Source organism: Pempheris klunzingeri, chromosome 6 (genome assembly GCF_042242105.1).
Source record: "Pempheris klunzingeri isolate RE-2024b chromosome 6, fPemKlu1.hap1, whole genome shotgun sequence".
Lineage (NCBI taxonomy): Eukaryota > Metazoa > Chordata > Actinopteri > Acropomatiformes > Pempheridae > Pempheris > Pempheris klunzingeri.
The window spans coordinates 21,595,279-21,622,780 of record NC_092017.1 but is presented as its reverse complement, the minus strand read 5'-3'; the positions used below and the strand labels follow the sequence as shown (position 1 = coordinate 21,622,780).

At 40.9% G+C, this 27,502-nt stretch overlaps 1 protein-coding gene across 3 annotated transcripts in view; it reads right to left on the bottom strand.

Moving 5' to 3' along the window:
• The window catches only part of sgip1a (SH3GL interacting endocytic adaptor 1a), a 61,397-nt gene extending 37,171 nt beyond the window's left edge, over positions 1-24,226 (bottom strand). For all 3 annotated transcript variants that reach the window (XM_070831701.1, XM_070831702.1, XM_070831703.1), the window contains exons 1-2: positions 24,148-24,226; positions 20,299-20,343 (exon numbers count right to left, since the gene is read on the bottom strand). In XM_070831701.1, the coding sequence (XP_070687802.1) occupies positions 20,299-20,343; positions 24,148-24,199 (97 nt within the window). In that variant the 5' untranslated portion in view covers positions 24,200-24,226. The remainder of the gene's footprint in view (positions 1-20,298; positions 20,344-24,147) is intronic.
• Positions 24,227-27,502: the final 3,276 nt, after the last annotated feature.

The window sequence follows — 27,502 nt, the reverse complement described above, 5'->3', positions numbered from 1 at the left end:
AATCTGACAGTGCCCAGAAATGTCATCCACAGCCGCCCGGCTGAACCCCATTACCATGGGAAGATGAAATAGCAGGGTGAGAAAAATATCCTCTTTTTTTTTTTTTCTTTTTATGCATGCTGCATGTCATAGCCACCCTTACCTGGCACATTGACTTAGCTGTGGAGTGAAGTTTAACAATCAGTTCAGCTAGAGCAGCAGTCATTCCACAGGCACTGGGGAAAAGTCTTTTCCCAAATGTGCGCTCTCTATGCACACTGGTTTCTATCACAGGCGTGCTGTGTGCTCACTAACAGGGCCTCCTTCCTCCTCATGATAATAGTTCTGACTTTAAGTATCTAGAAATATATTTGTATAAATATAATAACAATAATAAATAACTATATATATAAATATAATTGAATAAAGACACATTACTTTCCAGCACAAACTAACATAATGAAATGAATGGAGACACACGTTAATGGCACCATAAAGGTGCGAGACTGAGTTGCTAGTTGGCTGCATGATGACAACCTGAGGATCAATCACCAGAAGATGACTGGACAGAAATGCTTTCTTGTGTCTCCTTTGGGACAGTGAGGCCACATGTGACGTCAACCAGTGCGAAAGCGTCTGGTTTTCAAGGCTAAAGCAGCTCTGGTGTTTTAGCTGTGGGCTCGGCAACAGAAAACAAATAAGAATCCTCCACAGTTGATGGATTCATCAGCCTGCGGGGATCGTGACAAGTTCACCTTTTCCTCATAGCACTGTCACGTTTCCGTCCTTGCTCTGTAATCATTGTTGTAGTTACCACTCTTTGTTGAATCTTTTTCATGCCACTGCAGCCTTGTATTTCTGAATTGACTGAAAGCACACATGCCAGAAACCAAAATAACTGCAGCCCCCTTCTGCAGGAGGTAAAATGTAACAACTAACAGGCAGAGACATTATGCTGTGTTTATCATCATACAAAAGGGAAGGATGTTATCATAAAGTCAATGCATAAGGAAGTTGGACTGCAACACCAACTGCACTTAATAAAAGTGATCCTGATATATCGGTCAACCTTTAAATTCACAGCAAATACAATTCAAATGTGTCTCTTTCAGCTGTACGTCCCTGCTTGATAGCCAAGTGCCAACAGTAAACTGAGCAAAATTTGAAAATCAAAATGAAATCCAAAATAGAATATTTTCAAATTATAAATGTACAAAATATATATACACAAATATCACAGAAAAGTATTCAAACTATTCTTGAAAATCTCTCTCAATGTACTAAAATTTCTGCTGAAATTCCAGCACAGGTACATCTTCTTGACTAACAGTGTTTACCTTACTAGTGTGCATCCTATTTGAGAGTAAAAGAAAAAAACGTAGAGCCTGCCCATTGATCAACACAATCTCTGGTGTGTTTATTGACATGTGTTTATTGACAAGTGATCAATGTTTCGATCTCATTCACGTTTGTCAGGATTATCTGTCTATTACGGCACCGTAGCACAGCAGAACTAGTACAATGACGACAGAGATTAGATACTAATCACTTCAAGCCACATTAATATAGAAATATGTTTAATCAGAAGAACCTGCAAACATCTTAACCATAACAAGTTGCTACGGTAATACCAATATACAGTAAAAGTGCCTTGCTGCAAATCTGTTTTGTTTCTTTCTGCCAATCGTTTTCAGGCTCCTACTGCATTATGTGCCAATGCATCTCATTACTATGTAGGTAATTATGCCAGAATCAAACGTTAAGGGTTGCCTTGATTCAAAGAGTGTGTTTTAAGATTGTGGAAAAGCAAATATGCTAAACACAGAAAATGTTAATGACTCAACTGTCCAGAGATTTTAAGATTGAAAGCAATGATTCAGAGTGGTTGAGCCATACGACATAAGAAAGTGTGGGTGTACAATGAAGTGTGATTCACTGATGAGAGGATGGAGATATATATATATTTTTACTTTATTTATTTTTTTGATTATGAGCTCTCCATTGTATTAAGACTGAGATGGAGGAGGATGAGAAGAGATGGAGGGTCTGTGGTGAGAAAACATTTGACACACATGCCTGCAACCACATACGAAGCAAACACAAGCCTGCATTTGATATGAGTCACAGATGAATCAATTTTACAATTTTACACGCTGATGCACACTGTTCGCACACTTTTATAATGTAGATTGTTCATTAAATCTTACTGTATGAACATTATTTAAAGCTTTTCCTTAGGGTGGACCGCCTATAGGTGCCAGAGAATAGGCTAGAAAGTCGCTTCAAAATACTGTACCTTTATTTCATTTTGTGCATGTTGTCATGATGAAGGAGACCACAAATATATACGAACATGCAATGACAATATCTGTGTTAGATTAGATCAAGATTAGATTTGATTTTTTGGGTTAACTTTGCATTAGATGAGAGGTAAGGAGGATAGTGAAATCATCATTTTCAGATTCATTGTTCTACTGTGTACCGAAGTAATTAACGTGCAGACTGACTGACCGACCAGCTGACCTCTCTGATGCCACCCCGCCAGTGGTGGAGCAAAAAGGAGATAAATGCAAAGAGCTTGTGTTTGTTTATGGAAGCTAAAAGTTGGTTTTGCCACAAAACACTGTGAAACACGGGAGGAGTTTCTCAGTGGCCACATTAACGACAGCGAACAGACTAAAACATACAGTGAGGAGAGCCATGAACGTCGAGCAATACCCTGGAGATATAATACCGCTTACTGAACCCAATTATCATCGACTATCAAATACTGAGTTCACCAACCATCACTGTTTGTCGACTGTATCCTTAAATGTTATCAAGTGAAGCACAGCTGTGACTTCAAATCTGGATCTCCTCTATCTCCTGCGTGAATGGATCAACCTGATTAAATCTCTCTCAGACACACACACACACACACACACACGTTACTCTGTTCAAGGGGAAAAAAAATGACTGTAAAAATAACATGAGCAACTCAGATGACTTCAGACAGTTCGATCAATACTTGCTAAGGAGTTCAATGCTCTACACTAAAACTGGAAATGACTGAGTCAAGACTGGAAACTGCCAAATGATATCACTCAAGCTCATTATATCAAGATGTGGTCTATTATAACTTGTGTGGGTTTTTGAAGAGTTGTTGGTAAGTTGCTAATAAAACTTAGCGAACCTGCCTGTATTTGTTATGTATATTGTTTTCTTATTAAGTTAGATGCATTAATAGATGCATATGAACTGCAGCACCTTTATGACAGACTGAATACGTCTTTGTGCACACCCTTGCAACACTTATTCCTTTTCTGCAGCTTGTGAATGTTAAATCCTTCCTTTACCAATGTATAATTTGTTGCAGGGCCTTTTTGCTGGATGGCATTAGAAGTGCTACAGTTCCACATGAAACTCTACGGATGGACAGAAGGAAACCAGAGGGGTTTTAATGCATGTTTTTTTTGGCATAAATTAATCATCTAGGCTTCGGCCCAGCATAACCATCCAAGCCACAATTACAATCTTGGAACAGTAGTTTGAGTGCTATTTGCCCACCTTGATTACTTAGATGGTAAAACTGAGACTTTATAGAGAGACTTGAGATAATAAAATCAAGCATGAATTTTACAACAGCAAAATGGCACATTATGCTAAAGGAATTCTGCTTCCACTCTCAGTTACATCCAGTGAACCTTTCCTTTAGATCCCCAGCACAGCTTTCTATCAAGCTTCCATAAAGCAGGTATTTCTGTCAGAGTGTGCGTGTGTTTCTGTCGGTATAATCCTGGGAATCTCTGCATTTGTCTTGCCAGTGTACTGTATGAGCACTCTTAATGCCAAATCCTATTTCTTTTGGCCAATGCACCAAGTAACCAATCAGGTAAATGGCTTGAAACTCTTGTAAAAACTGACGGATATTGAATTCATAACTCATAAATTCCACAAATACTGATATTAATTCAAGCAACCGAGCACTCTCCCTATCCGGTACTTTTTCTATTCCTTTTCTTGTTATAGGCCATGTGTTTCACGTCCTGTCTTCATGTGTGCAAATAAAACTAACTCATTAATAATCAGCATCTCCTCCAATAAGTCCTGTTAGTACGATAAGTCGATTCATCAGAGTGTCAGTTCATCATGGGTCAGCAATGAGTCAATTCTCTGCAAAAGAGCAGATAAGAGTGGGAATGAAACTAGAGTGTCTAGAGACACGCTGCTTGATGTGCAGGGACTCATCAAATTTCAATGTTCATGAGGAAAAATGTTTGCTGGTTACAGCGTAGGTGGGAGGTATATTGTAAATGATGTTCAACACAACTTGCTACAACTACTGTACCAGGGTTCAAATCAGCAACTTTTTAATTAGCCTATTGCACCACTTTATTCATTTTGCCTTCCGGACGCTTTGTCAGTTCATTCAACAAAAAATGCCTGAGCTTCAAGAGAAAATGGTGGAGAGAACAGCAAGATTAAAAAAAAAAAAAAAAAAAAAAAAAAAAAAAAAAAAAAAGAGATGAATGAGGCAACAACTGAGAGAGACATGGAAGACTGATGTGGACAAACTGCATTACTCCTTCTGTGGGCACTGCTTTCCCTGCAGCCAATCAGACGTCTTTCAGTCACCATGCCAGCTATATGTTTCAGCTGGAGTTAAATATGGTCTGTTTTGGAAGACCTGTGAGATCCTTCGGAAGACCTGTGAGAGTGTGTGCATGAGATGTGTGACAGCGGGAGACGAGACACAGGCAGAGAGGCATACAGTAGATCGCCGGTCAGATTATGAGGCTGCTCCAGAATGAAAAGTTTCCACATGAGCAGTAAGCAGTGCGTTACCAGGCTGTGTGTGTGTGGTCTTGTCCAGATGAGGCTTGACAGAAAGTTGATATGTATCAGTGGTTCAGATGTAGCTTGGTCACGTCCTCCTTCCATGTGCCCCGCAGGAGCACAGGAAATTACTTTGTTTATAGAAAAGAAAAAACAATTATGAAAATGAGGACAGAAAAAGGGGGAGAGAATGAGAGATGGAAGAATACAGTGTGTCAGCTCTGCTCAATTTGAAGAGACACAGAAAGTCTTATGTTGAAATGGATGAAATCACAGACAAAGTCTGTATCTTCTCCTCCATCTTTTGTCTCTCTTGTTGAGATAGGATCCTAAAAAGCTGGCCCAAATTCCTGTGGATTACATCTGCCTTATTCCCTCCCTACAAATTCATCTCAGTTCATTCTGGTTAAGGCCGACCGCTCACTCCACCCCTCCCCTGTTCACACCCAGATTATAGGTTTGGTCAGGCTTTGGTTGGAAAAGGAATGTCCTGACAGTCAATGGTTCATTAAGACTGGAGGTTATTAAAAACCTCTGCATCTTCTCACAGTCACAGTCCTCAAATAAAGAACCACTGACATCATGAGAAGGTGGGGAGCCATTTCCCTCTAAAAAAGCTTGAAAATGAGAGCGACAGAAGGAGGGTGAGAGGGGAAGTGAAGAAACCACAGTGAACCACAAGATCTGGAGCCACTTTGAGGGAACACACCATTAATTCCAGTGTCACTCTAATGCCCAGCAAGCTGGTGTTAAGAGATCTTATATAACCTGCAGGTTAAGGGAGGCCACACATACTGACTGCTTCTACCTAACCTTATGGTGTAGGTAGACACAGTCGGTTGTATACTAACCTGAAGAAATAATCTTAATATAGTAAATTACAGTACAAAACCCCCAGCTAGGATCACAGTCATAATGCTGGCTCTGTCTGGTCGTGCACACACCACGTGCAAACCTGTGCAGAGGCATCAGTTTATATAATGTGAAATTTCAAAAAGCATTATAATAGGATAAGGAGACCATAAAAAATAAAGATACAAATGTTTAAACAAACTCAATATTTAATCCAGTACGGTTTAAGGATTGTGTGCTCCCTGCTCTATAAAATTCTTTACATGTAAGCTGGGACGACAGCATGTTTTGTGTTTTTGTCCAACACTTGTCGGTATGTGCGGCTAACGTTGTGTACACATGTTGTGCAAGCTGCGCAAAAGGTACTAGGAAAAAAAAAAAAGACATTGTTCTTAGTGTCTGCATGTTATGTAACATGCTGGTACTTCTAAAACAACAAAAGGGGCCACTGCAAGAGAGTCCTGCTACAACTGCTGCACTAAAATAATGCAAAATGGAGGACAGTGTGACTCTGCTCTCTACTCTACCAAGCAGCAGTCCTGAAGCACTGCCATGCATGCACTGACACACAAAAACACAGGGACGGATGCAAGACAAGCTTGCACCATGTAGGACTCCATTACTGTGCTCTAATGAGACAGTACACAGGGTTAAACCATGTGAGATCAGTGCTGGATTACACCCTGCTTCCCTCTCCTACTCTGGCTCACACTGTGATTAAAAAGAATATGAAACACCCCTTTCTCACCGCTGATATTTTGTGAGAGTTTAAATTTTAGGTCAGTGAAACGTATCAAACGGCATAAATTATAAATATTTTATTGAGGAATGAGATGATAAGATCCGGTAGATTTTTGGGCAATTAGACGAGAAAACTTGAGCAACTAAATGAAGTAATGAAGCCTCACTAGCACAATTTTCCCAGTCGTAGGGGAGCAGATATACAGTAGTGTGCAAAAGTCTTAGGCAGGTGTGAAGAAAGTAAGAATGCTTACAAAAGTATTATTTTTGATTTGACTTCGCTCAATTGCATGTTGTAAATAAAAATAATTAAATTAAATGTTATATTTTTTGAAAGCATTCTTACTTTACAGCATTTCTTCACACCTGCCTAAAACTTTTGCATAGTACTGTACGTTGAGGTTTTTCCAGCACTTGGATTCTAATTCCCAATGCTGTTAAAAGACAAAAAGAGCTAAAGAGATGCTGCATGTTGCTTTTAAACCTCGAGGGAATACCTGACATGAACATGCTGCTGACGGCAATGTCCATTTTAGTTCACTGATGCTAACAACCACAACTATTTGCAATGGGTCTAATGACTTGCCCGAGGGAAAAGAAAGGACAAAACAACCTTTGTGATTCTGGTGGAAAAAAGCCCTCAGCGTGGGTGGAGAAAAGTTTGTCAAACGTTTTGTGTTTGCTTTTAATGCAAATCAACCTCAAATAACTGAGATGACACGTTCTGCTGGTGTCTAAAGGTTCATTTAGACAACCCAATCTCAATTCACAAGACATGAGACAGGAAGGCATTCTTTTTCCTGCAACACCCTCACCAACTGTAGATAGTAGTTGACATTGTGGTTAAGTGAGGGGAGTAACTTCCATTTAATTTGGACAAATCACACTCTGGTCACATGGGTCTGCCAAGCCCATTTGTGTTGGAAAGGATGCTAAATGACCGAATATGAATCTCACTTAAGTCTGTGACCAATGAGGTCATCTCTGAGGAAATGTTAAAAGTTGGCAGGAGTGATGAGGACTGTTGTGTAATGAGAAACACTGCATATCGTCTTCAATCCAGTTCTCACTGACTCCCATTCGTTTTCTCCTTACTCTCTCCTCTTTTGCTGTTAGTTTCTTTGGTGCTGTCTGGCTTAACACAAAAAAGGTCAACTTTTTGTCTGTCATTTTGGCAATTCTTTGCCCCGCATGAGATACCAACCTGAGTAAACTAAAAGTGCTATATAATCTGATGTACTTTATCTGATGTCTAGACACTAATCTATTGCGGTCCTTTTCTGGCCTTTATCAGTTTACCTTTATTACAAGGTATAATCAAGAGAGCTGAAATAAAGCCTGGGCTCCCAGGTGGCATCAGTGTGTCACACTAAAAGGACAGAAGTGAAGAAGGCATCGCTGTATTTGTGCCACACAACATCAGCCCCCCCCCCCCCCCACAAGGTGGTTTTACGTTCAACTGGGGTGAGACTCCTCGAGTCACCTCATTACCTTTAGTTTAGGATGGTGCTTGAAGTCTGATTTCTATACAGCCACACACGCACAAAAAAAAAAAAAACAACAAAAAAAAACTGTGGTCGATTGCAGAGGCACTCCTCTGACGATGCACTCTGTGAAAACATTTACTGCTACACCAAACTGTAATACTGCGTGTCAAAAGCCCAAAACACAGGAGCTGAGGTACAGATGGAATGACAAAGTGCACTGCCCATAAGAGCAGCAACAGTTTTCAGGAGAAAAGAAGGCCCCTCTCCATCCTCCCCTGGTGAATCATTACAATTTGCTGAATAATGTTGGGATAAAAAAAAAAAAAAAAAAGAATATCAAAACTCCTTTGTGGCCATCTTTCAATGTAGACACAGATACTGAACAGTGTACAGCTAATGCTTGTTTCAGTGCTCCTCAGCAGTGTCTTGCAGTGGGACCACAGATGACAGGTGCTTTGTGCAGTGTGGTTTAGTTTCACTGATGTTCAGTTTTCTCGCAGTTGCAGTCCTCTCTTTACCGCCAAGTCCCTAGTCTCCCTGCCTCCCCTTTCTCTCCCCCTCCATCTCTCTCCCTGCTGATATGGTGAAAATCAATGGCTCCTCTATTCTGTGGAAGGTCTGATGTCTGCTAATGAAATCCTATCTGCTATGAGTCATCCATCTGATAGCTGCTGGGACAACGACTGGCAGAAGCGCCGTCTCTCCAGGGTTGTTTATGATCTCCATCATGCATACAAACATGCCCAATTTTATGGGCACATCTATTCATGCAAACATAGATGTTTTATGTGCAGAAGGAACCCCTGATATACGAGATGACTGTCCAAATCAAACTGCTCATATTAGAACAACTGCAAGACACACACACACACACATTCGCTCAAGTAGTGGCTTAGCGGCTTGGGTCAAATTATTCTCATGGTTAGCTGTGTGCAGAGGTTTTAATATACATTTTCATACTGTATAATGAAAGATGAAAGGCCCATTTTTATAGCAATTCTAAGAATATTTATTTTAATTAAAAATAAAACTGTTGGGATTTACAGTAGGTTTAAAATACATTGGTTATGTCAAGGTTAGGTTACGGTTTTAGTCAGTTACTTAAAAAGCACAATCATAGAACAGTTTCTCATGAACAGGTATCAATTTCATTTAAAGTCAGTTTCATGTGGAGCACTGAAGTTTGCCTGGCATGTTTTATCTCTAAAAGCGCAGAGCGTTTCATCTGAAAGCCAGCCAAGAATATCTGTTAAGTCATCGTGCAATTACTATTATTCTCAACCTTATTGATCCTTTACCTCATTCATAAAATATCTCTTATGGATGGCTGAATGTCTGATCTGTATTGGATTTTAAAGGCCGACATCATTTTTTGTTTTGACATTAATATTTATCATCAACCGTTTTTTGAAGGATTCCTTACAATGTTTAACAAATTGTGACCAATATATGTACAAAGCAGTACACTTGACTACTATCTTCTAATATGTTCAAAAGTAAACTTGTCTCTGCTGTTTAGTGGACAAAACTATGTGGTAGCATAACTGTTTCTAAACTTCCTCAAAGAAATCTTACAGACATTTATGAACTGTATTTTCCTAATGGACGACAGATATGCTGATGCTGATATATCTGTGATTATTGGCAAACATATTGTACACTATTATATTATTAGCTGGATAATTGACAAAATATCCTTCAATTCACTTTGCAGTCAATTCCTGAGAAATACAAATACTATATAGTACTTGTGAAAATATGTGAATAAAAACAGCAAGATTGATTCACATCTGTGACATAATATGATTGTGTAGGGTAGGGCGGCAATTAACCATTTTATCCATTCATTGATTATTCATTTGGTCCATACGTCTCCAAATGCCTTCTTTTGTTCGACCAACAGTACAAAATCCAAAGATATTCAATGTGCAATGATTTAAAATGGAGAAAAAGCAGCAAATCCTAACATTTAAGGAGCTGGAATGTTATAAATTAAAATGATTACATTTTTCAGAGTAGAAAACTAAAATCAGGAGTATGGACTCTGACTCCTGTGAGCCAGCTTGACACCTCAGTCACGAGTGTTTTCATTTCTGTTCTCTGAGACAGAACAGACTCAGAGACAACAAACTCGAATTTGTCACCCCAGGCTGTTAGCTCACACTCACACATACAGTATGCACACACACTCATGACTGTTTCATACTCTAAGATAAGTTAACTTAATAGAAGTAAAGGGTCAGGGATTGTCTAGCTGCGAAAAGTCCAGCAACGATGACCTCATTTCAGGTCAGCGTTAAATCGGCACATGTAAACACAGTGAATTACAAAGTGTTAAAAGACTCTCGCACGCTAGAATGAATGGAGTGACTATGCTGAGGGATTTTTCTTAAGTCCTTTCACACAAGCAGGGATGTTAACCAGGTCTAATGTACAGACATGTAACGTCTCACACTTACACAAACAGAAGATTCCAATGTGAACAGTTCGTGTCACATACAGCTGGTGGGACGCTTCTACAAATGCTGCGTCTCTCTTTAATAACACGCTCAAAACACTCAGTTCATCCCTCTTTCGTGAGTCACATTCCTCTTACCCCTAAATACCCATATCTCTCTCCATCCCTCTTTCTCTGTAGACGTCCAACCTTTCAATCCCTCCCTCATTACTACATCTCTCAGCCTAACCAGTATCAATCTAAACGCTGCTAATCTCTTCCTGGAGCTGCGGCTCTGCGTCACTGTGCTAGTCCATCCTCCGCTGATTGAAACTGACATCTGTTTGCAGTGGTCTGGCTCGCAGCCATACAGTACAAATACACATGGAGTGCGAGACCGAAACGCATCCACAGATATGGCAAAAGGAGAATTTGTCGTACAAATGGACAAATACGATGGCAAACCTTACTCCGAAAGGACATACTTAGAAACTGGAAGGAGGGTGGGGGTAAGGAAGGCCCATGAAAACTGAGTCCTTAACAGAAAGACTGATGTCAGCATTCCATCTTGTATTTCATGGCCTATTTTGTTTTTTGCTGCTGTATTTTTTTTTTTTTTTACTTCCACAGACAGCTGGACAATTCTGCGATGATGTCTGGTCATGTTGAAATACTTCAGCTAAAAACAGCAATGATAAAACGCAGGTTTTCATATCAGCTTCCAGAATCGAAGAGTTCTTTCTGGAGTCGACAATTAAATTAAACTAAGGTGAAACTAAAGTTTAAAAACACAGATGAAATGCTTTTTCTTTGCAGAAGCTGAATGCAGACGAGACGCATTATGGTTTGAGAAATGGAGACGCAATTATCAATGGATCATTATTACGTTATCAGTTGCTTTTTGTACACCACTAACTCATCCCTCACAGTGTTCCTACACATGTAACCCATTGCAAAACAGTATTTCCCTGGGGCTTGTTGAAAGTTATTCAGGGAAACCCAGAAATCACTAATTAAAGTAGATGATGTAAAGCAAAGGTAAGTAGGTACTCCAAAAAAACACAAGCTTACACAACTGTGCATGAATCAGAATCAGAACCAGATTTATTTGCCAGCTATGGGAACAAATACAAGGGCTTTGACCCCGGTTTTACTCTGGCATTTCCTCTCATGTACTTGCACATAAATAGACATGCAGGAAACATGTAGTCGAAGGAGAGCTTAAGGCTGAAGAGATAAACAAAAACAGACAAAGTACCGGAGAGCGCAGAACTGAGGCAGCCATCCGTGGTGCCACTGCATAAGGATCACGCGTGCCCATGTTTATCTCAAACAAAGAAAATAGCCACACAAATTTAATCAATTTAACTGCAATAAGACTTCATGTTAATTCATTAATTAAGTAGTCGAAAGAGACTGAGCCAAGCACTAACAGTCAGCTTGGGAGCTGAACACATTATGCAGAGAATCACATTAATATTATATGGCCAAATGGATCCAACTTTCCTGAGGGGTTTCCCTGCCACCGTGTCTATCCAATCCTCCTTCGATAATAAGAAAGACAGCACGAAAGGAAAGAGGAGGTGCCTTATCCACATCAGCAGGACAACAGGGCATAACAGATGTTTGGGGGATGAAATGAGTGAAGGAATTTTCAAGACAGACAGAGGTACTCAGGTGGAGAAGGGATGGTATGAGGCAGAGGTAAAGTAGGGTGAAGACAAAGTCTTCAAAATCTCACCGGAGCGCTGATGTGTTTGAGAAAACAAAAAAATCCTCACTAATCTTTGGCACCAAATGATGCTGAAGGGGTTTATATATCAACTTGCATGGGCCCACTGGTGTGACCAAGCTTCTAATTGAATAGCATGACACAACTTGGCACGAGCGAAGCAATGCGCCAGGAAGCCTTCCACGCTTTAGTTCATTTTTCCCCACAGTGCACACACTGCAGTGGTGACAGAAACTAGGATGTACCTAATTCTGTCCCTTTGAACCAAGATGCAAATCCAGGCGCAGAAAAGTAACATAAAATGATCACAAAAAAAAAATACAATAAAGTAAAATTAAATCTAGGACACAGTCCCTCTAATGCTTTCTTCCCACCACATCAGCTGATGAGACTCCAAAAAAAGGCCACAAACAAGGAAGTGACTCAACAAAATACAGGCTTTTCATGAGGATGGTACTGTCCTCTTCCCCTCCCTCTGGATCCATCTTGCTCTCTCTCCCTCCAGGGCTCTGACACGCATTGCTGCTCTCCATGTCTCTCTTCCACTCTCACGCTATCCCACTTGGACATTTTAACTCGGTTCTCCTTTTGTATCTCTTCCACTCCTCAGTTTGTTTACCTGCTTCTTCCTGGCAATGGCTTTATAGCACACTCTTCACTCTTCCTTTCCATCTCCCAGCTTGTGTCAGCTTCTTTCTCTGTGCCTCTTTCGTTGCATTTCTCTCCTCTAACTGGGTGCTGCGGTTCGCTCTGCTGGCTGCACTGCCAAGGACTGTGTAAAAGGCACTGTTATGAAAGCATATGTGAGAGAGATACAGAGAGATCTTGGATTCCGGTGGAGTTAGGCTCACAGAGGATCCACGCTGTGACCTGAACACATCCTAGTGGTGTGTAGGTGTGTAGGTGTGTGTGTGAAAGGATGCAGAGATTTTCCCTGCTCCTTTCTTGTCATAAACCTCGCCACAAAGACACCCATGGTGCCATCACGGTGATGCCATTAGTGTTACAACAGCAGCCACAACATTGGACTCTTTATATAATAAAACTAGAGCCGCTGATCAAATTAGCACACACACCTTTGACAGCAAATCACCTACTGTTTTGACAGCAGGCTCCTCTAAGTCTGTGCGGGCCCTGTCAGGCTGAAAAAGCATCCCTAGTCTGTTGGTTACCAGTCTGTGCTACTTCCTGTTTGTTTTTCTTAAATGTCCTATGTGTACAGTTTCAACTTCAAACCAATGTTGGCACTGATAAGAAGAGCAATCATTGGTAAATTATTTTTAAACACACATCCATTTACAATGCAGTGCTTGTAAGTTTGATCCTGTCAAACGATACCTCAGGCAGTTCAAACGTTTTTATCCGACAACATTTTTGAGAAATTGAAGACATTTCTCAAACAGAATCTGATGTGTCATTCAAGGAAACTTTGATTACACTATAACAGAAACTCATTCTCCCCCAGCTGCCAGTGGATTACACAAACATCTCTGTTTATCTGGCTCTGAATCTTGGGCATCATTACATAAGCTTGTCTGTGTGAATGTGTGTGTGTGTGTAAGAGAGGGTGTGTGTGTGTGTGTGTGTGAGGGTGGGTGTGTCTGCACAAAGAACAAGATGGAATTTGGAGGGGCTGTTGTAAGGATGTTGTGTCTATGAATGAACAAATATGGTTTTAGGAGGAGTGTGAGCAAGAACAACCAGATTCATTTTGACAGATTCATTCCCTTTGTGTCCTCCTCTCCTGAGTCTCTGTCCCTGCATGTCTTTGTTGTGGGAAAGTTCATTTGGGTCTCTGTCAAATTTATTGTCAAGCACCGCCACAATGGACCCATTCTACTGTGACACATTCAACAATGAGCTTTCCTCTGCGTCTGCGACACTTTGTGAGGAAGACACGCACAGAAACATGCACTGTGATGATTGTACAGCCAATACACATGAACAGGTTTTAAATATCAGCGTTGTCTAATGTCATGTTAGCGTCCATGCACACACTTATGTTATTATTAGGAGAAGTCCGTGATTCGAGCTTGTCACTTCTCCAGAGTACACATTAACTTCAAAAATAGCCTTGTCTGTCACCACCATCCTTTGTACACATTTCAATTAACCAAGTGTCTCACATCACTTTATACAAAGCTGAAAAACATGCAGCCATTTAATTAGTTTTCCACCTAATTATATTCTAACAGCATGCAATTACACTATTTTTAGTATTCAGAGGAAAGCATTTAATCTGCAATGGCATTTTAGTCATGCTACAATTACATGTTGTTAAAGCAGCAACATACCACCCCTACTGTGCTCCAGTGCAAGAATTTCCTCAAGAGCAACAGACAGCCTTAACCTGACTGTTTTCATCATTTTATATGCTGGTTGCTGTGATTTGAAATCTCTGTGGCTGATCACAAAAATCACTACTTGGGGACTACAACAATATACAGTCTGTGTGCAAGCATGTTTAGGCCTCCAGCTTCTCTTCGCTATGAAAAGTGGAAGGATGGATTTGTGAGTCTGTGTGTGGCTGTCTATGGAGGACCAGATCAGAGTAACACCTGGAGACATATGGACTCAAACTATGAGTCTGGATGGCACCAATGGTGAAGGATGGTGTGAAGATACAATTTCATTTCACATTCAGAGAGCTGTGTCAAATTATAAAAGTTCTGCTAAGCCAATGAGGGCTGTTTCCAATGCATCAGCCCACATAAGTTATGTGTTTGGGCCAATAGCAAGACATTATATTACTTATTTGGGTCTGCTACAGGCAGCAGTGTAGCAAACCTGGCAAATCAGGCCTCAAGAGGAAACATGTACTATTTATAATGTTTTCACCATCATCGACAGCCGTGGTGCTCCATCCTTTGTGTTGTTGTGCCTACGTCAACACACCAAATATCTCTTTATACAGAAATCAATGAAAATGTGCACTTGAGAGCCTCTGCTCAGCTCATTACCAAAACAGACATGAGTCAGCCTCACGGTCGTTACCCAGGAAACCATATGACAGCAGAGTCCTTCTAAGCGGGAGTTAGAGCCAATTGGATGCGACTGTAGATTGAGATGACCAAATACATGCTGACGTGCTGTTTGATGTCACTGATCTGTCCCCAAGGCTTCTCAAAATGATAAGTTCATGGTTTTTGTGGTAATACAATGTCACTGTGCAATGGGTTTGTGTCTATTAGACCCGAGCAATTGCATGTTTGTGATTATTGTACGATATGGCTGAACAAAATAATCCAACCAAGTATTTATTTTCCAATCCAACACAGTATTATGACCTCAGATCTATAATATACATAATAAGCAAAGGATAACAAGGTTGTTTGAGTGATCTTGCGTAGGAGAAAAAAAAAAAAAATCCTTAAAGGCAGTCTAGAGCTTTGAAAGAGAAAAATTGAAATACATGACTGCGACCTCAGCCCCAATTTTTCACTCATGCCAGAAGGCCTTAAAAAATCTGAGAAACACTTCATTAGCATATACAGTATGCCTCATGCAACCAGTATCCATTAATAGCTGGCTGTCTTGAAACTGAGGTCTTTGATCATTTATTAGATATATATTATTAATAGAAATATAACCTGCTTTGACAAGTTTGATAACAGTGATGGGTTAATTTTAAACTACAGCACTTGACCCATGAACAACACACACTGGTTATTCCACAGGGATCTCCACATCAATATCTGTTACTTTGATTACAAATCAATTGACACAGATGATCTTTTATGCTTTTGACAAGCTGAATCAGTGGATCTTACACTGCATGCTTGTACGTCATTGGCTGAGTCAGACAGACAAGGAATTTAGAACTTCAGTTGTTTAATTGTATCATAGCAAAACCAAAATAATTAAACTGATAAAACTTACTATTTGGGAGTCCACCTTCTCACAACATCAAATAATTATATTAAGCTATAATTTTATGTACAACTCAGGTAAAAGACTAGTGGAGTCGAGCATATGGCCTTGTGTCCTCTCTGCCCTCCACCCTGCAGCATTCCAAGCAAGGGTTTATCCAACTTTCAGACCGGCAAGCTCTAAGTACTGGGCCTCGCTGTGACAGTCTGATTCCAAACTAGGATTAACATGACTACAAGTCTGAAGCCCTGCTAATGGCCACATGTAGCTACAGTGTTCATTACAAACCACAAAATTGTTGGATGGAGTCAACAACGCTCTGACAACATACTGAATAAATACTAACAATATACTGGTTGTAGGGTTCTTAGAGCCTTGGAAGCGCTGGGACTACAACGTTACATTTCTCCTAATGATTGGCTGCAAGATTTTTATCAGAGGTTTTGTCACTGGGAGCATCACATTTTATGGCAATCTAACAATATGATGACGAACTATTTTGTGTACAAAGTTTATAATCGTGCCTAAAGGTGGAACCACAGGGAGTGTTAAGGCTTTAGGGAGCATGAGAAAATGTCATGGTGATCCGCCTGTTACATTATAATGTTGTTTCTTAAGTGCATGAGGAAGTTAAGGCTTGATAGTAGAGCAAGGGGAAAGGTCAGACGGTTACTTAAAGCATTAGGATTAATCTTCTGGGTAACAGGAATGCGCACAACGTATTGCCTGATAATCAACCCATTCATTTTAAAGATAACATGCCACTCTGACCAAACACGGTGACAGACATTGCCCGATATGTGGCATGACGTTTATGGTACCCATGATCCCTCTTCAGCTTCCATCTGTCAGTGTTACATAGAGAAACAAACCCACAAAGCATTTGTCCAACTGAGATTACAGGACATTAAGAGAGAGTAGTCTCTGATGCCATTTGATTTGAGTTAAAAATGATTGTGCAGTTAAAATGTATTATTCTATTCATTTTTTTCTTGATGACTGAGCCTCCCTCTTCTACCTCCTACCCTTAAAGTCCAACGGGATCAGGAATCCCATGCTGCACCAGTATGATTACCTTGAGGAGAGCTGAGTAAATTACACAAAAGTGCTGGTTTTCGTGAGCACAGAAAAGCATACAGGAGATTTGTTACTTAAAATGACATCTGCCTGGCAATGATGTATACACACTGTGAGCCACAACTGCTGATAAGCTCACTTGCAGTAAACCCAGGAAATTCATAGCAAATCAGATCATGTTAAGTACTATTAGACTGTTGTAAATTATAGAGGGAGAAGGTCTTTGACGGGAAACACAACACAGAAAAAATGCTTTTGTAAAAGTATGTTTGATTTTTGGTTTTAACCTTGTAGTGATTATAATTTGGGGGTCATTGTTCACCAACAGCTATATTTAGCACAACTTGTTTTATCCACTTTGTGTCTAGAGGTAAGGGGGGTTGTCGTCACTAATACTACCACAAATCATTAAATGCCAGCCTCTCTCCCTTTGAACTAAAATGAAATAATCACCCCATGTCTTGTACCCTGTGTGTTACCTAGGGACAACCACGCTGGCCATGGCATGGGGCTTTAAAAAGCAGAGCTAACAAGGATTAGCATCCAATTTTAACACCTGACTGTAATCCTGCCCTCACACAGTCCATGCTAAGCCTGTGCTAGCCATGCTAATGGAAAGGAAGCGTTCTGCAGACAGCCTGTTTTTTTCCTTTGCATCTGTTACCTAACAACTTGGCTCGTGACAGATGCAGTCGATGACAGGACAGCACACTTGCAGGCGAAGGGCAGCGATAGATTAGCTCATCCTTCATTACTGAAGTTGGACAATTCTTTATCAAAAACAAATCTATTCAGTTCTGTTACTGCACTTTTTTTGTGCAACGCTTTTTTGATTTTGGATTATGATTCAACATTGTACATACAATGGAACTAACAGAATTGTATATTGCTGTGTCCTGTAGGAGAAAAAAAAAGGTAGAGATGACCTACTAATATCCAGACAAACCATTTGAAAAGCACATACTGTTTTATAAACCAAATACCAAAAAGGGACAATACAGAATCAGTCACTTTGAGTTGATCATTAACTTTGGCTATTATGTCGTCTGTTATTATTGCTTGGAGAAATCCAATATCTATAGTTATCGACCATGCGTCTATACCTGCGCAGTCAGCACAAGCTTATTAGACACTGTTGTGCATAGCGTGACTGTGCGCTACCAACGCACCTCTGTCCTAAATCTGACAAGGGCAGAAAGAGTTCAGCCTTTACTACGATCACCGTCTAAATAATAACTTACTGGGCAGTCTGTAGTTTGTATGAGACAAATAGCTGATTGTTGCCTTTTTCCACTATCCAGTAGCATGGCAATTTAATACACTGTTGTCAAACATTCAAGAGACGCCATTATTGTTGTATCAGCCAGCTTCAATTGATTAAAAAAAACGTAGTTGATTTCCTACAAATTTAAATCTACTCCGACTGCAGCCAGCAGATCAGTTACCACTGTCCTTTATTTTGCATGTGCGGTTAACAAGGGCAACAGACAATAAGAATATGGTCTAGTCAAGACACTGATCATGAGACTTTGAGAGTTTCAACAGATCTCTAGTACCATTTAATCAGCTAACTATTTCAATTCATTACACAGTTACATAGCAGCATTTAAAGCAGTTCTCACTATTTTATGAGGGAAGAACTTCCTGTCTAATTAGGGGTTGACTTTATTTGGTTGTTAACTTCTTTTCTGTTTTACCCTATTGGCAAACTAAGTTTCCCTTATAGCACAATAAAGTTTGAGTGACTGATTAAGTCTTGGATTGTTTTAATGGTCTACATGCAGCGGTCATGATTTCCTAACTGCTAAGATTTTGAAACGTTATCCAAGCGAGCATAACATCCCAACCCCTGTGGTATCTCAGAAGAAACATGCACCATGCTTCAAGTCAGTAGGCTCGGCATTTGAAATAAGAAAAACTATTGTTTAGGACTGTGCTGGAAATCAAAATGAAAAAAAATGCTAGAAAGATGCCAACTATCTGAGAGCAGTCACTTGAAAATCAATATATACACAGTAGGTTCCAGTCCACCTTTCAAATGCACTTTAAATGACCTGGCTAATATGCAATTATGCCACAGCATCTTTTATTCTGCCACAGCTGATCACTGAGAGCCATCAACATATGACTAGGTAGCAATAACATAATTCCCCTCCAAACACTGATAGACAGACACGCATATACACAACCAGACAACAAGCTAATGAGATGCTTCCTTAGCAGTGGGTACATTGACATCGGGTTCATTTACTAAAAGAACGGGAATAAACAGGCTTGAAAGACAACACCATCTAGCATTTTTGGAACAAATATAACCACTTTTTGTAAACAGTGAACTATACATTTTTTTGATTAAAGTTTGATCCTTTCTTCTCTGTTCACTGCCTCAAAATGTTGCCTATGTGTCATTGTCATCTACGACAGCTTACATAACTAAAGGTTGATTCAGTGAAAGTCAACATATTTATGTTGTTCTGTTGAAAACAAACGCCAGTAGTCCTTAGATATAAGAAGCCTGAAGAGTATGAAATGTAAGGAATGAGACATATCACATGAAACAGATGGATGGATGGAGGCTTTCGTGTACCAGCTGCAGAGCTGTAGGGATTCATTCCTCCATCACTGGCCTTCCCCTTGATGATGTCATCAATTAAAGGGACATGAAACTAAAACAGTCATCAATTCTCTTTTTCCTCACTACACTCAACCCAACAGAGATGGATCAGTCCAACCATGGGTGGGTACAAAGGTACGCATGAGCCCACCCCTATAGACATGCAATCCACACGCGAGTGCTGGCAAAAATGGCAATGTAGTGTGAGCAGATACACAGCAGAGTCATACGGTCCGGCGTGTGCATGTGTGTGTGCGTGCGTGCATGCATGTGTTTCAGAGTACATACAAAGAGAATTTATACAAGTGAGCCAGCTGGGCACATAAGCCCTCCAGCACAATAAATCCAAATAATCCTTTACGATGGGAAGCGGGAAAAGGGGGGTTGGGGGGTACTCAGACATATACACACACACACACACGCTCACAAAAGGTACACACGGTTCAATTAGCTTCGCCATTGTGCCTCTGTGGTAGACATTCAGTGGCTGTGCCCTTTTCCTAAGAATAACATGCAAGTCACCAGAACGTATGCACTCAAAATAGCAGGGCAGCTTATGACATTTGAACCTCCCAAACATACACACACATGCCCGCCAGCAAATGAAGCGCTGTAGGACAAGGGCATACGGGGGGGATTACCCTGAATTACAACAGAAAACAGGACAGCGTATTTAAAAGAAGAATCATCTTACCTTCCATCATGGTTGCAGATTTGCATTCCTCTATTTCCAAGGAGCCTGAAAAGAAAGCAGGTGGTGTGGGGAGGGGGAGAGGAGAAGAAGCCCCCGGTTACCAGAGAGATACAGTAGAATTGATGGGCAGCAGAGCAGCCGTGTGCATGTGGCTAACGCCCTGGCTAACTGTGAGCCTCCCAGACGTCGCCTGTCAACCAGCCCAGGAGGGAGAGAGAGAGAGAGAGAGAGAGAGAGAGGGAGAGAGAGAGAGATACAGACAGAGATAGAAAGAGACAGAGAGAGAGAGGAGGGGTAGGAGCCTGGCCGGGCTGCTGCCGATGCGAGCTGGGGCTTAAGCCATGGATGCTGCCACTGCTACTGCTGCTGCGGCTCTAACCTACACATTCAGCCGAGGATGCTGAGAGGTGGGGGCAAAGCTAGCTGGAGGAAAAAAATAAATCAAAGAGGCAGAGAGAGAAAGAGAGAGACAGAGAGAGGGAGGGAGGGAGGGAGGCGGAGAGACTGAGAGGGAGGGTTGTGTGTGTGTGTATATATATATGTGTGTGTTTGGCAAGGGGGGTGGCTGTGTCGAGGAGAGGCGGAGGCAGAGGCAGTTTGCTGAGGTCAGAGATGGGCTCAGCCAATCCCTGCAGCTCTTTGCAGAGTCACATGGCTTACAGCTTGAATCTCCTGACACCATGGCCCAAGAGAACGCTGCATTAGTAACCTCCCTTGCTTGACAAATACTTGTGTGCATACACTGAACACACACATACACGTTGACACATCCAGAGGTGCAGAAAAAGCTACCAGATATGTACAGAGTAAATACACAAATACGGTAAATACACACACAAGCACCCCTCCCCTACATCCTACCTTATGTCAGTGCAGTGTGCCGAGCCTGCCCTGCGGTGAATGGCATTAATTGTTTGCCCGCGGAGAGAGTAACTGGCAGGTGTGAGCCAAATGACAATCCATGTTAAGGACCCGCATTTACGCAGAGTCTATAATAACACACCACTGTACAAAATATTTGCCCTGCGCAGTGACTATTCCTGTTGTAGCTGCTTGTGTGTCCCTGCCTGTGTCCCGCCCCCTATGAAATAAGGTGTGGTTTCACACTGCCCTCTCTTTTTCTCCCCTCCCACCATCCCCTCTCTCTGCCAGGCTGTTTCACTCTGCTGTCTTTTTCTGTCCCTGTGCTTTCTCACTGCACTGGGACCAGGATCAATCGGCGTGACGTTACGGCAACGCAGGCTACAGCTGCAACCAACAAGCAGGAAGGGCTGATGAGAGAACAGCCCCCTGAGAGGGGCGTGCACTTGTGTTTGTGTGTGTGCTGATTAATTATCTATGAGAGGGTGCAGAGAAAGGGGGGGGGATGTTTATGTGGACGAACCAAAGAGCAGAGGAGACTGACAATTAGGCAAACCCAAAAAAACAACTGAGACACTGAAAAGACAAACAAATAAAAATCTGGGAATGCAGCAACCATCTATTCTAGGAGGAGTCTATTGATATTAGTATCAGCACAAGGGTTATTATTTTTACTGCCAGTTGTAGTGGTAGTTAAAATAATATTCTATATTGTGTATCACCATCTTGTATATTAAGTATGTAGCTCATACTGTAAGCCATGAAGTACACATGCCAATATTACATGTAAATTACTATAATGAGAATTTTTAAAGATTAAAAATATTAAATACCCCTTTATCTTTATGAAACATACACATACGTTTACTAATATTAAAATTGAATGTATATTGCCTGTTATTTGCCAGACTTAACATATGCAGAAAGACAAATGAATTTCCAAAATGAAGATTAAGAAAATAAAGAGCAAAAGGAAATTAAATGTTAATAAGTAAAGGAGAAAAACCAACAACAACTAACTAACCAACCAAATTTTGCACAATTTGTCCGTGTTTTACTTGTAAGTCAATGTTTTGTATTTTAAAAAATAACTGGGTTGGGGAATCTTAAATGGTAATCTTATTCATATATCCAGGAACCTTTCCTTACATACCAAATGAGACAGTTCTCAATACACAGTAAAATATGCCAAAGGTTGGTTTAGCATTTCTAAGGAAGTTATTCAGACTGTGAGGTAAAAAAAAAAACTACACATATGACTTTGTATTCACACATAAGCATATATGGATGTATATACAGTATATACTGTGTTTAATACTATAATCTGTGGCAACTAAATCCTTTTAGAACAAGTATTTCTTTTTCCGTCCATCTATCTCTGTCTTCAGTCATGCTTTAACAACAGTCAGCCATGTGTCCCTCCATGTCCTCTAAAGTCATGCTTGTGCATGTGATAGTAACTCCCTCCCTCTCTCTCTCTCTCTCTCTCTCTCTCTCTCTCATTTATCACTTCTCTCCTTTTCATTTACTCATTTCCCTGTTTTTACCCCATTATTTTTGTCAAGCTGCCTCATTCTGTCACCTCCTTTCATCCCTCTGTCTTTCCATGCCCAGCTCCTCTGTCTTAACACCCAGCAGATGCTCCCAAGAAGAGGGTCCCCACCACCCTGGCCCCAGCTGAAGCACCCTTCCCCCTCGTCCCGTCTTCTCCCGCCCTGCTCCAAACCTGTATTTAGTGTCCCCCCCCACAGTCTCTGCTTTTTGATTTATTTTGTCTTCTAACCTACCTCATCATTTCTGTTCTATCACTTTCTCTTCTCCTCCTATCTCACACCTGCTCCCTGGCTGCAAGACAACCAGCATCTTCTCCTGCAGCTCCACCTAGTGTTCACTGAGAGATAATAACCATTGTGCTGTTAAGGCCACACTGCTGTGTTGGTAAAAATGTTGTGGATATTTGCTCAATGTATTGTTACACCAATATCAATACACTGTAGAGGCAACTGGGCTGATATCTGGCCATTATCTAGTACAAATAAAAACACATGTATAGTGATTATGCAGCTGACAGTGACGAGTGTAGGAGTGTAGAATAAGGGAGGAGGAAGGGAAGGGATTTGCTAAATAAAGCCTAATGCCCTATAAGCTCTGTTTTGGAGCTGCAGGAGTGAAGCAGCCTGAATAAAGACACTCTTATGTAATTTACTATGGAGATGAAAAGACAGTCACACCCGCACTTCTGTACATAAGTGAGCATTTCTGCATAACATACCAGAGAGCAGTGCCATTTATGACTATTTCAATTAGCAGTTTTTTTCAACTGCTGTATACATCTCACTTGTATACATGATGATAGTCCAATTTGCAAAAATCCAACCATATTTAAACATCCGGAAAAATATCTATTGACACATTATGTGAAAGCACCTTCACAAACAAAGGAAAAAAAGTATTAAAGTAAAGTAAGTTTTTGTATATCACGCGGGAAAAGAAGCCTTCTCTTTCTCTAATCTTTCTGTATCTAGTCCTTCCACCTGTCTGCCTTTCTCTCTTTTTCTATTTAAACGACATTAACATTTCCGTGATGGCGTGCTCCCTGATGTACCTTCGGGCAGGACGCACTGCAATGTGATCACACAAGCCCCCAGTGTACACATAAACTCATATAAGCACACACACACCCATATCCACATGTTACGCCAATAACACTGACTAAGGTGAACAAAAAAGTGAAGGTTAATCGCTACTTATATCACAGGCAGACACAAGCACACACCCTTACTGCTATTGTAGTAAGTCCACACATTCACAAGACAGACACTATCCATTTCACCACAGGGATTACATAATTTAGAGTAAGCCCCCAGAGAATAAAAAGAAAAAAAAAAGAAAGAGAAATGCAAGCCTTGTTTTCAGGTATGTTACCAATTCTTTCTCTCTGCTGAGGAGATGCTGCACTGTACTGATAGGGCAAGAAAGGGTTTTTACCTACTGTACTTGCAACAATCCGAAACCAGCCGGTACACAGCTCCTCAGCCATTTATGGCTCTCTCCATGGACGCCGTTGTCCTCACCTCAGCCAGACAGAGAGGTTAGCAGAGAGAATACAGATGTAGGACAAAGATTATCCTCTGAAAAAGAGCAGAGGGAGAAGAGAAAGACGAGTAACCATGGACTCTGTCAGAGCAAACTGCTCAGAGGACATGCACGTACTCCAGCGCTGATACCAGCACATCATTTAGCAACTGCAAATGCATCTGCAAAGGCATACACCCGACTACACAGGAGCACATCCTGCAGAGAATAGTAATGTGGCACAGTAGGCTATGAGTCCAGACAAGTCAGGCAGCGAAGGTCAACATGTCCTTTACTGCAGTACAGGCAGACGCAGACATGGTGATGATTTTTCCTATTCATGTACAAATTCTGCAGTACTGGCAGAGGACAAAAATTTGAGACTATGTGTATGCATGTAACACATTTCAAATGCTACTTTGCATCTCTACCAAACTTCTATTATGGCATTTCAAAAAAACAAACTTTTCAACAGTCTGAAAGACTCCATATGATGGGTGTGGATAAGGAGGGCTACAGCTGTGTAATACTGATTTCAGAGACTACAGGCTCTAGCAAGCGTTTTTGAATGTGGAAAAAAAAAGCAGTCTTGGTGATTTCAAAGACACCAACACAAATTCAGTTAGCCTACTGAAGGTATGAAACCACAGTGATACATTTGTAAAGGAATGTTCTCATGTAACTCTTGTATTTGCTCTGATGAAGACAAGGTAGTGTCAAACAAGTCCGTTTACCCCATTTAAGGCTGCTAATTCATAAGTGTACTTCAGATTTCTTTCCTCACCTCTAAAGTTTGCAATCCTGAATGTAAGAAGCATCGTACCTCTCACTGTGTTAGTATAGTTTGGAACAAAAAACAAACTAAAAATAAATGTCTGATTGAAAATTACTTTTTAAATGTGAGGTGGTACACTTACAATTGGACAGCCAAAAATGACTAATGATTTAACTACAGGTGAAGTAGAGCAAAATTAAGTTGATTTACTTCCCAAAAAGAATCCAGAAACGGCATGCTGCTGGCGCCATCTGCTGTTCACTTTAACGCGGTGCTCTTTTCCCTGTCCCTCTCCAACCCCTCCTTTTCTGATCCATTTCTACAGATGGTCTCAATTTCCTTTTTCAAGGAAAGTACAAGGACAGCAAAAGATAGCCTGTGACAGGCAGCAGCACCACAAAGACACACAGTGAAAAGGGGAATCCAGGTAAAAGCAATTATCCTTTTCTGACATCTTGCCACAATGCAGATACAGCACCTGCAAAAAAAAATATTAAAAATTCACATTCATGTTGCTTCACTGCAAGACTAATACCAGTATTCACAATGACATCTTTAGTGACGCAGGAAGGCAATAATAATTTAGTGTTACACTACAGTATAAGCTTGATGCCTTCAGTGACACCAACAACATTTCACTTCATTATCACATTCAAGCACATTGCTAGATGTTCCTTATCTTAGTAATACATTCACTCCTCAGAGCAGCAAAGTCTTCCTGGCATTCAGACAGACGCCACTTACTATTCAGAAATAGACTATTGGCAAGGATGCTCTTATTTCTACCACATTTCATAACCTCCCAGATGACAGAAACTTGTGAAGTGAGCCTGTTTATTTCAAAAGGAGCAGATGCAAAAGAAAACAAATCTGCTCTATCCCTGCCTCATCTACCTCTCAGTGCCTCTCTCCGACCCTGTCTTGGATCTGTCTCTATTTACCCTCCACCTAAACATCCACCCACCCACCCACCCACCCACCAACATACATCCTCCACCTCCCTCCCTCTGACCTACTTTCTCTGCACCTTTGCTCATGCCATTCGCCTGTGGGGTGCAGTGTTGCTCTAATCTTTCTATTTTTCAGTGACGTCTCATCTTTTTGCAGGTCTAAAACGGTTTCCTCCAACAGCAAGAACTGCAAGACAAATTCAAATGGGTCATCACTCTGTTACTGTGTGAATACAGTTAAGAAGGGGAAGCTGCATTTAGCAGAAAATGGCAGTTTTCCTCTGGCAAGTAAGGAACCACTGGGAATGGAGGATGTGGTATCGTGATGCCACTACAGGTCCCTGAATTGCTGATCATTTATCAAATGTGTCCTAGTTCCATCGTCAATTCCCCCACACAACAAAAACAGCAATCTTGCAGAAATTGTGCTTTTCCTTTTCTCGCTGTAACAGTTAATGCTGAACCATTTTGTCGATTAAATAATTGGAGAATTATTGATTAATTATTAACAAAATGAAAATGCCAAATCTTTTCTGGGTAAAATTCTCAATTGTGACGATTTGCTGCTTTTCTCTGTTTCAAATTATGTTGAATGGTAACTAATTTACATATTTGGCTACATCTAGTTGATGGTCAGACAAGTCAAGTGGTCAAGTTGGGCTCTAGGAGGGTAGGAGGGGAGCTTGTATGTAGTTTTAAAGACAACAATTTATCAATAAAACAATCAGAAGATTATTCATGCTATCCATCAGCTCTTGGCTCTGAAGACAGACACGTTTAGACAAGTGCGAGAGTGATAACTCACTGTGTGCTTTTGCAAAACTTCTTGGAAAGTACTGAAATTCCTATTAAAAGAAAAAGAAAAATGAAACCAACTCTATGATGTTCCATCTTGGGCCACACTTACTGAGGTGAGCAGGATGATGACACTAATTCAGTGATACAAGAGCAGGGCACAGGGGAGCAGGGAAAGCCCAGTGGCACATGACCATGCGGTGATGTGAGCCAAGCCAGCAGGAAGAGAGAAGGGCGACTTTTCTCCTACAATCAAATCATCAGGTTCATTCACAGACAGCCAACATGGTCACAGCAGCTAACAGTAAATATATATTCATTCATCTCTTATAGTCTGATTTTGATTTACGATGAATGAATATTGTGCTCCACCTGAAGATAACCCGACGCGTGACACCATTGTAGTTATTTGCCCACCTGGAGTACTCTACCCTAAGCTCGAGGTTTGTCGGCAAAGAGCAGGTGTTCTGTAGATACTTTATGATGCCTCTCAGTGAACGTCATCGCTATACTGGGACTTCCCTTGGATTATGTTGCAACTGTCACGTCTCATGTCCCAAGGACTGCTGCCATTTCCTGCACGCTGCTGAAGCAACATCCCTGAAAACCTCTCTCTCCACCTCCAAAGTGCCCTGATGAGGGACGTTGATTAGGCAGCAGTCATTAAATGTACACAGACAAACACCCACCCACCCACCGATTAGGCTGCAGTGAGTGCGGTCAAACCAAAACAACTCATTCTCCACTC